Consider the following 11,907-nt stretch of genomic DNA (forward strand, 5'->3'; position numbering starts at 1 on the left):
GCATGAAACGCAAATGCAATTTTCTTTCATTGTTTGCGTGGGAAGTTCGAACCCTGCCCGGGGTCCCTCAAAAAGGTTTGGGTCCGCCCCCTAAGGGAATTAAAACGCTAAATCTGCGCCTCCGGTTCTTCAGCATGGGCCTCGGGGCGCCCCAGTTCGGCTGTGCAGACCTCGGCCCCTTCCTGCCTACATTTAACCACCAGTAGTAAAGTTAAGCACCCGCGCAAAGGTTCTCAGCGCGCAGGTCCTTGTTCCAAGTGACCGGACCAAAAATCCAATCGATTGTTCTTTAAAGCACATTCTCAACCTTAAGCACCGCGCACAGGGGCTTGCCAATGGCTTTTGTAAGCAATTTTTGTTATAAAAAAACATTTCTACTCACCGTTTTCCTACTGGGACAAGACGAAAACCGATTTTGTTCCCTCATTAGACTAGAGTTGAAAAAATGGCATTAGAAATGGCTATTATCAAATAGGTGGGGGGGGGAAATACACAAGAAATTTTGAGGAAAGGAATTTCTCTGCAGTTCTACATCCTATCGATAAAGAGAAACAACATCATAACAAAATGTTATTTATAAATAAATCTTTGCAGACCAGGAGGGGAGAACATATGGCTTCACGCGGCCGACGAGAGGGGATTAAAGATGACATGACTGTGGAGAACGTGTATCAAACAGAATTACAAATTCTTCCAGAAAAAAATCCCCCCTGTTTGGGGGTTGAAACTGCACAGGAACCAGTTCTCTTTCTGCCTTTCAATCAGAAAAGAAGAAAAAAATTAATGCTTTATAAAAGGCCTGGAGGGAAGTGACATTCCTCAAACTCTTCTGAATCACTGTCTGTAAACATAATCCTGGTATTAAAGCACTTGAAAAATATTAACAGCGAGACACTCAACTGTGGAGGGAACATTGGCTTTGCAGAATGGAAGAGTTTATACAGATATTTATACACACACACACACACACACATATATATATATATATATACTTTTCCAAATAGAAATCTGTCGAGGTGTATAAAATGAGCTACCTACATCACACAGAAAGGAGGAGGGTAAAACTGGACAGTCGATAAAGTCTTTATCCAAGAGAGGGAGAGATTTGGGTGGGGGTAGATTGTCAGATGATGGAAATTGTCCTAGTTCCATTGACTTGCCACCAATTCACGCCCATTGAGGATCACCTCCTCCATCTTTACATTTCTGAGGAGCAGAGGAGGGAAAAATGTCAGTCTCTGAACATGGCCCCAAACTCATGAACAATTTCTGTTGTAGGTTTTCTTTCTTCCTGGCGGGGATAACATCATTTCCTTTGCTCTCCTCTGCTCTATGCAAATATCAGAATCAACTCCTCACAGCGGTTCCATGTTGCCAGGAGAAGGCCTAGAGAATTTTCCCATGTGGCCGGCGGAACTCCCAGAGACTTGATGGTTTCATAAATTCCTCAGGGAGCTGAGGGCTCGCGTTCCTTGTTCTGGGGGTGGGTGGGGAGGAGAGCTCAAGGCAACCCCCCCTGTCACATCATCTGTGGTCTCGGCATGGCGTCTTGCTGGTGTGGTTGATACCAAGGTCCAAAGCTGTTGATGTAGCTGCTGGGAGGGATCGGGGCTCCTTTGCCAGCCATGGAAACGTCCCAGAGAGGGGGTAAATTGGGTGAGCAGGGGGACAAGGATGCAGGGTTGTGAAAGTGCTCCCCTTCCTGAGCGCTGGAGCCCTGTTTCATGATCTTCTTGTACTTGGAGCGTTTGTTCTGAAACCAGATCTTGACCTACGAAAGGGAGAGGAAAGAGTCACCGATCTACAAAGGGGTAGGGGGGCAGTGTAGGGTATTGTGTGGTGGGGGGGCATTGTATACTCATTTAGCAGCTGGAATGGGAGGGGAGCTGAGGTGTGTGGATTCCCTGCCAATATCTCTCAGACTTGTCTCCCCCCACCCCCCAAATACAAGAGAGAAATATACACCCATTGTGAGGCCAAAATAAATACACCTCCCCCCCTCTGGTCTTACAACCGAGCCCCAAAGCCCTGAGTCGCCTGAGCTGGGGCCTACCCTGGGTGGGGAGATGGGTTGGCAGCCCATTTGCCGGCCTGCCTCTGCCTGCAGGCGTGCTGCTGAATGCACTGTGGGGAATGACCCCCTCCCCACCCCGCCAGCCCCTTCCACCTCCCCCCAGCGCCCCGGCACCATCGTGTTCACGTAAAACGCGCCCAGACCCCCAGGTTTCAACATTCTGATCGCCAGCTGGGCTCCCCGGGGGGGGGCACTGGAGTGGGGGGGGGACCCGGGTCAGACTCTGGTCTGAAGAGGAGAGATCACCCCCGCTATCGCTTTGTAATCGATTTCCTCTTCCAAACGGAGGGTACCTGCGCGCCCTAGGGAGTTCGCCGCTTTATTTTAAAGCGCAGGTTCCCAGTAGCTAGAGAGAGATAAAGACTGGGGGGGGGCTGTATTAGCTGATTGCAGTGCCTGGGGCGGGGGCTACTTGCGACGGGTGAGGATCGGGCCCCGCGGCGCGCCCTGGTAGTGAGGTTTCTGGCGTACAAAGCAGGAGCCGGGCGTGGAGTCTGCCTCGGACACTGCTCTCCCGAGCTCGCAGCTACCCGGGCTACCGAGCGACCCACCTCGGGGTGCTCCCCAGCCCCCAGGCAGCCCGCCCGACGTGAGGGAAGCTCACGCCCCCTTTGCCAGGGGGTGAAGGCTCTGCTCCAGCTGGCTCGGAAACCCCCGGGGGGGGCCTCTGGCCTAGGAGGGAAATAGGAGCAGGATCGGGCCCATCGTCATGAACAGGTGACTCCGCGCTGCAGGCGCATCTTAGGCGGCGTCTCTCCCCAGGGCCTCGGCCTGCTCTGCTCCCGGAGCCAGATTCTGTGTCGGGGGCGATGCTTGGGAAAGTGCCTTCAAATATCCGGGCCCCACTGAAGTCAGTGGCAAAACTCCACGGGGGGGCAGGATTCCCCCCCGCCCCGGGGGAGGGCTTCTGCTTTGACTGTGAGAGCACTGCGCCTAGGACAGACACGGGGGCGGGTAGCAGAGGGAGCTGACGGGGGGGAGCCCCATTTCGTAACGCAGCTCAGCGCACAGATGGCTGAGCCCTTTTACACGGCGCGGCTCTGCAGGTCCTCACTTGTCTTCTTTTTTTAATTATTATTAGTAGTATTAAATCTCGTTGCCTGTGGCTGTGGACTGATCCCTCGCGCCTGCCTGTCTGCATCTATCTCTTCAAAGCCAGTCACCCGTCTCTCTCTGCTCCCGCAAGGCGCTGCCCGCGCTCCCATCCATCCGTGCAGAACCACGGACCAGCGGAGGATCGGGCCCAGGGATGGGGACAAGCCGTATCCAATCTTCCGACTGTCTCCCCCTAGCCCCTATTGGCTAATTTCTCCACGGTTTCCGACTCAACTAGTTTTTAAGCCAGGCGGCCAAGATTCTGCTCTCAAATTCCATCCCTGTAAATCCGGAATCACTCCGCTGCAAAGGAGTGAGTCCGAATTCACGCAGCCGAGAGCCAGAATTCGGTCCGATCTCATGGGGGGGGGGGTGCTAGTTTCTCTTAGTTGTTGTTTACGTGCGCCGGGGACCACTGGGCTTGGCAAGAGAGGCTTCACGCTAGTCTGATTTGTTCCTTCCGCACGTAAATGAATTTGAAACGAAACCAGCCGAGAGCTGGGTGTCCTGGGGGACAGAGCTGAGAAGACACTCCACAGGGGGCTGGTGCTCCCTCGCAGGCAGGGTCTCCCCCGCCCACCCCGCAGAAGAATTTGTCAACTTCAAATAGACAAACATCCCCCCGGCTCATCCTTGCTGAGAAATAACAGAACAATTAAAGGAAATGCCTCTCAGCTCGGGAGCAATTCCGCAGGGCTTTGAAGACAGAGGAATAGGGCGAATGGGAACCACATGCGGCAGAAGGGGGCCGGGGGGAAGGCTCCGGAGTTAGGGACAAATCGACACAGACACACAGAAAGAGACCAAATCCAGTCCCGAGTTACCCCACAGCCAGAGGGAGAGCGGGGCAGAACAGAGCTCGATCTATCCCGGGATCTTTCCATCCGAACTGGAAAGCGGATCAAGGGGGCTTCGCCCCCTGCCCTCCTGGATATCAGCGGTCATGTGCCACAGGGTGCAGCCCCACGGAGACAGATGCGGCCCCGTTCGTGTCGGGGCTGGACGGATTACAGAGCCGCCCCCGGCGCCCGAGCCCAGATAATGCCTACAGGGAAATCTCAGTGCTCCCCACGCACATTTGCACGGGTCAGGTTTAAACTTCCTCCTTTCAGTAGCTGTAAAACAATAAAGACCAAGGGGAGCCCGATTCTGCTGCACCCAGCTCTCAATCCGGAATAAGGGGCGATTCTGATCCTTCAAGATTTGGCCTTGTTCTCTGATGTGTAACAAAACAGACCACAGGGCTCCCAGGGCTTTCCTCGATCCAGATCCTGCTCTCATCAGAGAGGTGCCTACAACTGCGGAGTAAATACGGATTTACTCCTGTCTAGAGCAGAATTTGGCCTAGCTAAAGCAGGTGGAGCTGTGTATACTGGAATTATCTATTTACACAGATGTGGAGATGTGTGAGAGAAGGCAGGGCCGGATTCTGGTCTAAACAAGTATGAATCCGAATTAACTGTTGATTTACAGGGATAGAACAGAGGCAGGATGTGGCCCAATGAAAGCGAAGGAAAGGAACTGCGTGTGTTGTTATTTCTTATACATTGGAGAGTTGGAGCCAGATTCTGCTCTACACAGGCTTAAATCCGGATTCGCTCTGAATGTTCATGGCTGGAACAGAGAACAAGACGTGGCTTAATGAAAGCAAACGCAACTCTGCGTACTATTTTGTTATACGTTAGAGAGACAGGCCCGGATCCTGCTTCCAGTCACGCCCCTGCAAATTCAAAGTCAATCTGGATTCGCTCCGGTGTAGAGCAGAATCTGGCCCTGTGGCGAAAGTCCAGCTGTTGCCAGGGGCTTAGTGGGGGTTGGATTGGATCTCAGCCGACATCCCCGGTTCCCCCCAGCCTGTACCTGAGTCTGGGTCAGTCCCAGCTGCGCGGCCAGTTCCGCTCGTTCCGGGAGGGCTAGGTACTGGGTCTGCTGGAAGCGCTGGTTGAGCGCCTGGAGCTGCAGGCTGGAGTAGATGGTGCGGGGCTTGCGGATTTTCTTTCCTTTGCCGTTGATGCGGATCTCCCCGTTCTCGATCACGGTGGTTTTCTCGTGCTCTGTAAAAAAAACCCACAGGTGGATGAAAAGCCTCGATAAAGGGAGAGCGGCTGGGGGGGGGGCTGGAATGGGGCTGGGGGAGGCTGGCGCAGAGAGGCGAGAAAGGGGGGGATAAGGGGAGCCAACACCCCCGCCCCATCCAAGGGGAAGCACCCGAGGGATGAGCCACCCCCATAAGGGACGGGACGTTATTTAAATGCCAGAGGTTGATTCCCTCGTTGACTCCAAAAGACGCTCTGGGCCCAGGATCGGGTCCTCTAATCACCCTTCTAAACACAGCAAAACGACCTCAAAACAACGAAAAGAGGTTTCGTGTCTGTCTCTCTCTGGTCTATTTGTTACGCAGCGGAGAACTGGGCCAAATCTGCTACACAGCTCCGAACCGGCCCTTACTCCGCTTTGCCCGCGGGGTGCAGCAGAATCGGGCCTAAGAGAAGCCAAGGTGGTTGTTATTGTTTTACAGCTACTGTGAGTTTCAGCCGGGGGAGCGTTGCGCTGCCCCCCTGCTCGCATTGGACAAAGTCTCTCACTTTCAACGGTTCGAGGCGCCCCTTCCCCCTGGAGAACCTCGGCGGCTGGCTGGGGGGCCAATGGGGCAGAGCCCAGCCGCAGGCTGCGAACAGGTTCCCAAGGAAGATCCTCCAGCCAAAGGCTGCTCCTCTGGGGGGAGGGGGTATGTAAAATACCGGTTAAATTCTCACCACAATTTGTAGTGAAAAATCCAAATCGATCGGGCAGGGCAGGGAAACGGAAGGGGGAAAAAACAGGACCGTGGAAACACCCCACACCCACAGGCAAAAGCTATAAAAATAGCAAGTATTCTAGGCTCAATCTGAGCCACTTGTTAGCCCTACATCCTAGTCAGAAACCGATTTGTTCCCCATGCAAGGGAGCAGGCCGTCCTCCACCGTTCATTAGCAGTAATGATGCGGAGACATTTATGATTTCTGCGGAGTAGAAGCCCCTGCCCCCTATCACAGTCTGCGGATTATGATTTCTGCGATGAAAGCAGTAGCCGTTCTGCACAGACTAGAGCGGTCACTCCGTCCGTGTCATTTTCAGGTGTCTTTATCCGTCCAATTCCCCGTTGAGCGGGTGGGGCCGTGGCGGAGAATATCCCAAATCCCTATCGCGCTTCAGCTGGGGTTTCTTTCCGATTTGGAGTCTTCAAGGGAGGCCCCGAGCCTGCACAGATTTAAGCCCCTGCTTAACTTTATCAGCAGCATCTGCTCGGTTAATAACACCCTGACGCGGTCTGACCCTTCGCACCAGCTACAGATATCCCGGGAGTGGTCCCCAGGGAGCTCAGTCTAGATCTGTGTCGCTTCCTTTTGTTAATTCGGTTTCACCGCTCAGGTTGGGCAGTTTCTACTTTATCATCAGGTTCTGGAGACACCCCTGCAAACGTCACGTCGGGCTTTTACCTGCGCGGTGTTGTTAGATTATATAAACTTGCAAAATGTGAAGGCAGCTTTTATCCACGCAAAATTGAAGCCCCTGGGAAGCTTGAAGAGAGAGAATTCAGAGCCGGGCCGTTTGCTCTGTTAAATGTATGTGGGGAACATCAAAGCCGGGTACGACTTTGTTGTAACATAACGAGCTACTTATTCACTTCTCCGGTGAGCTTCGAAACGCTGCTACACTCTGTCATTAATTTTGCTGGCAATTGTTTTTTTTTCAATCGATGAGATCTGTACGTGCAACTGGAAAGCGAGAAGGCGCGTTGAGTCGATAGAAGAGTAAAGTACAATTTAAAAAAAAACACCCTTAAGGAATCATTTAATTTCAAAACAAAAGAGTTTGCCGTAAAATCTAACATAAAATCTTAACGCTAATTAGCAAATTCCTGTTAGCCCATCGCACAATTCCTGGTAGCCCGTTTTCCCTTGAGCCAGTGGTTTTGTTAATGTCCTGTACAAATTAATTTTAAAGCCGGGGAGTTGCTTGGACAATTCGTTTACTAGTTTTTCTTTTAGTGAATAAATCGCTTGCAGGGTAGAAATCAAAAGCGAGCAGGACTTTAAAATCGTGCTATTGTGAAAGTGCCAGATTCTGGTCTAAATGATATCGATCTAAACCCGGAGTAATTCAGGTTGGGTCACCCAGGCTGCAATGGAGTGAATCCGGATTTGAACTAGAATAATGTAGATCCAGAAGACATTTAGCCAATCGATTTGTGTTCTGACTCTCTTTGGACCAATGGATCTGAATGTAAAGTTCAGATTCTTGTTTCCCCACCACAGGAAGCCTAACCTTTTAAAATAGATTCAATATTTTTAATAGGTGTCCGTTTAATAATCCCTCGTTAAATACATTAACTGGGAGGGTGTATATATATCTACACACGTTCCTAACCTGTTAACGACCTGTGTGACACGTTCTGAGTACCGAGCTAGGATTCTGGGAAATCAGCAGAACATTTAAAATCAACTTAAATGGAAACCCAGGAGCTGCCGAGGAAATTTGAATCCAAGTAGACGCAGAATTTGAATAGCGCAGAGCCTGGGATTTCCTTTGTTAGGTGTATCAGAAATAATATGCATTTGACGAAGTGGGGTTTTTTTTTAAGCCAGGAAAGTTTATGCCCAAATAATTTTTAGTCTTTAAGGTGCCGCCGGACTCCTCCTTGTTTTTGTGGGTACAGAATAACAGGGCTGCCCCTCGGATACTTAGCATAACACTGGCAAATCCAGCGTCCCTTCTTTGCAGAGAGAATCATGAAATATCTCATCAGTCAGCAGCCTACAAGCCGCCACTCCCCCCGCTCCCGGGCACGGTTAGAAAGAGAGGGGAAAAGTTTTTGTGATTCAAAGTTAGCGTCTTATGCCTCTCCCCGAAATTTATGGGCAATTGATTCATCTAAATTTGCTTCTATTGTGCAGCGCAAACCCACGCCTTGGTCCTTCCTTGGTTTCTGGGAGTTTTCGAAGAAGGTAGAAAGGGTCAGAGTCACTTTAGTTTTAGATCCGAAGGCTCCAGGAGAAGAGAGCTTTCATTTTAATCCACCGCGGGAAAACACGACTACTACTAATTAATAATCAACGCTGTTCATCATTAAAAACCTCCATCGTTCTGTTCCACAGGGAGATTCTTCTCTGCTGTCCTGGCTGGCTCTGAGTAGCCAAAAGCTCAGTTCTGAATGTACCGTTAACACATTGGCCCAAATTCTGCTCCCAGTGAAACTGGTGTAAATCCGGAGTCACTCCAAGAAGGGGGAGCAGAATTTGTGCTCCTCTGTCTCTAGGCGCTGCAGACACTTAGGGCCGTATCCTGCTGTGAAGGAACAGTCTGCAGCTGAACCGTGAGGTGCCCCCTTTTTGCAAGGCGCGCGAAAGCCCGTCCATTTGAGAATGTTATTCCTGGTTGGAGTTGTTTTTTTCCTGGTGCACGGATGATTTTCATGACTAACTTTTTGTTACAGACGTTCTTACAGGGACAGGAAAAATCCTTAAAGCAAACCGCCACGTTTTTCCTTTACAAAAACAATCCGTCCTGACAGTCCCTCTAAAATCTTTTATTTTATTTTTACAAATAGGACTTTAAAAAAAATTAGGAATATCCCATTGCCAACTCTTTGCATCTCTTAAATCCTTTGCTTATAACCTATTACCCATGATTAAATATTTCGGCATTTACCCTCCTGTAATAAATATGTAATTAGTTTTTTAAACGACTTCCCTGAAGTTCCCAAAACTTCGCTGCTCGCCTGAAATAGCTCCAACCAGGCTGTGTAAACATCTTAGGTTTTAAAAGCGATGTGACCCAAGAACAATGGTGTGCTTAAGTGGATTCTTTATGGCAAGCTTCCTAATGTGGTTGATCTGCCATTAACACGGTGTGTATCTCCCCTGGAATCTTGACAGGTGCCAATTAAAGGCTATTGGAATTAAATCATATAAATACATGAAATGGGACATGCTCGGTTGCGCAGGCCTTTTCCAAACACCCAGCGAGAGTTGTATGAAAATTAAACATTGCTACATGTATTTTATGGCTGATGCAGGCCTCGCCTCTGCAGCCAGGCGATGAAAGATATTAACAAGGTGGCATGCAGGCTAATTGTTACAATCTAAACAATTGCTTTCTTCTTCGTACTGTACGTCAGCCTCCAATTCTGGGCCACTGTAGATGAATCTGACAGATACACCAGGGTAAATGACAGGTTAGTCTGGGTGTGTGTAAAGTTCTGGAGTGAAATCCCGGCCCCATTAAAGTCAATGGCATCCACTGACGTTCAATGGGGCCAGAATTTTACCCCTGGAGCGCAGAAAAACCGAGATGACTGTTCTTCCTTCCTAAAAGTGAGGGATATTACTTTCCAAAAAAAAAAAAAAAAAAAAAAAATCACGTCCATGGCAGATCTAGAATAAAATGCAGAAACAAATAGGAGATGTTTTCTGTTAAAGTTGCATGTGTTTCCAATCTAACAGCGAAGAGAGGTTTGGGGGATATTTTAGCCAGCGCTTATTTTTTTTTTAAAGAAAATGTTTGCATGTCCCAAAGTAAACAAACAAAAACAAAATACACAAATCTTCGGCAACCCAGAATCTCAGGAGAGATGCCAAAGCCCCTTGCAATGCAAAGCAGCGTTCCCTTGCTGCAGAGAGACACGTTGCTAAATGCATTCGGGGGTGGGGGGGTCAAACAGTTGTCCTAAAACTTCTTGTTTGCATTGCAAATGTACCGAGTGAACACATCATGACGTCCTTCACAAATGAAGAAACCAGACGAGACAGTTTCCTAGTAAAGGCTTTTCACCGAGCTTGTCATTTTTTTGTTTGTTTCTTTGGGGGGGGGGGGAGGAAGCATCTCGGTTTTGTTAAAATTATTATTTTGTTCCTTTAAAAATATTCCCTTAACTGGGGGGGGGGGTTAAAAATCGCAAAAGGAAGCTATGGTAGGTCTGGAGCAAACCCCTCGTTAAAGAGAGAACTAATCTAGGAGCTCTGACCCAAGCCCAGAGGGAGGTCAGAAGCCAGGGGAAGGCTGCTTTCAACTCCAGACTCTGAGCAGAGATTCGCCTCTCGGTCCGATGCTTGGGTCGGAGGACTTGCCGGAGACTTTTGGGGGGGTTGTTTGCAATAGTGGGAACAGACCTCTTCCGGCAAAGGGCTGGATTCTAGACCGGGCCAGAGAGAACCGGCGCCCGGGCCTGTGGGTGGACAGCGGGCGGGCACTCGCAAGGGGCTAGGGCACGCAGAGGTGGCTAGTGGCTGGGTGCCGGAGGCTAGCAGGACCCCCCTCCACGCACACACACATACACATACACACACAGGGACTGGGCTGGGATAGCGGATGTCTGACACACAGGCACAGCCGGACACCCCCTTACCTGTCTCCTCCAGTCTGCCCCGGTGCCCCAGGACGCTGGCCGATTGCTGGTAGGCCAGGTACGGGCTGCCGTGGAGATGGTGCGGGTGGTGGGTGCCGCCAGCCGAGCCGGGGTACGGGTAAGCCACGGACCGTCCGTAGGGTGCAAAGGGGCCCCCGTCGTGGCCAGAGCCGTGCAAGCCGGAGAGGGGGTAGTGGCCAGGAGCCAGGCTGGGGGAGGGCGGCGGCGCCTGGGGCGAGGGGGGGTGGTTGTGCCCGAACTCCAGGAAAGCGGATTTGGAGGGGTCCGGCCCCAGCAGGCTCTCGGCCAGGGAGCTCATAGTCATCATGGAGCGCAGAGCCCAGGCCCGGGCGGGCAACCCGACCGGGACGGGACTAGCAACCAGACGGGTGGGGGCGAGCCATGGCTGGGGCTGGGGCCAGGCTGCTGCCTGCCGGTCCCTAGCGCTTTGCTCCTCTCCTGCCCCGGCCCAGGCTGCCGGGAGCCGCTCCGCGCAGACCCTCCGCCCCCCCCCGGCTCCGCAGCCCAACCTCCTGCCTAGAGCCCGCCCCGGGGGTTCCCTCTGCTCCCTCCCCGCCCCGCCCCGGGCCTCCCCGATTGGCCCAGGCGGCCAGGGACGTCACGGAGCCCGAGGGCAGCCCCTCATCACGGTAATTAACATGCAGGCGGGCTAATGGCAGCTGCCTTCCTGCCAGCCAGGCCCTGGGACTGGGGGGAGGGGAGGCACTGGAGCAACAGGTTTGGGCCATGGGGGGAGTTTAGCATAAACGTTTGTCAACAGAACAGAAAGCTCCCCGTGGGGCAGAGAGAGCAAGGCAGGGTGAAGAAATAGTGATCCCCCCTAGGACAGCGCGCGGGGGGGGCTCAGGGGATCCCCTGGGGCACCCTCCGGAGCTCACACTGGCTTTCCACCCGTGTCCTCCCCCCCAGCCCCCACGGATTTACACCGGGGCAAGTGACGCCGAACTGAGCCCCATGAGGTCATTGGCGGAGCAAGAATTTTGGTGAACAGGTGTTCAGCTGAGTTTAAAAAAAAAAAAGAGGTTTAAAAAGTCCAAATATTTGAAAAAAAAAAATCTCAGTCAGCTCCCAGGAAAACCAAAACAGCAAATCAAAAGGGAGCGGTGGAGGGGGCGGGGGGAGGACATCCTGCCCCTAGCACCGCCTTCACCCAAACGAGGCAGAAGGAGACCGGGGCCCCTAGATTCCTGGCATGGATCAGTTCATCAGAACTGTCCAACAAACCTTTATCGAAAAAGTGGCTGGAGCTGTAGATGCACAGACACTCCTTCCTTAATCTGCGCATTAGAGAATTTTAACATTTAGCTTTAATAAAACATTTTGAATCTGT

General features: G+C 51.6%; 1 protein-coding gene across 1 annotated transcript; it reads right to left on the bottom strand.

Annotated features, from left to right (window-relative positions):
- Positions 1–611: 611 nt before the first annotated feature.
- DLX4 (distal-less homeobox 4) lies at positions 612–10,948 on the bottom strand. The gene is made up of 3 exons (XM_050934742.1): positions 10,557–10,948; positions 5,030–5,223; positions 612–1,771 (listed from the first exon to the last, which is right to left on the bottom strand). The coding sequence occupies exons 1-3, from the start codon at positions 10,882–10,884 to the stop codon at positions 1,520–1,522; spliced, it is 774 nt and encodes a 257-aa protein (XP_050790699.1). The 5' UTR covers positions 10,885–10,948; the 3' UTR covers positions 612–1,519.
- Positions 10,949–11,907: the final 959 nt, after the last annotated feature.

Source organism: Gopherus flavomarginatus, chromosome 25 (genome assembly GCF_025201925.1).
Source record: "Gopherus flavomarginatus isolate rGopFla2 chromosome 25, rGopFla2.mat.asm, whole genome shotgun sequence".
In the NCBI taxonomy this organism is placed as follows: Eukaryota; Metazoa; Chordata; order Testudines; family Testudinidae; genus Gopherus; species Gopherus flavomarginatus.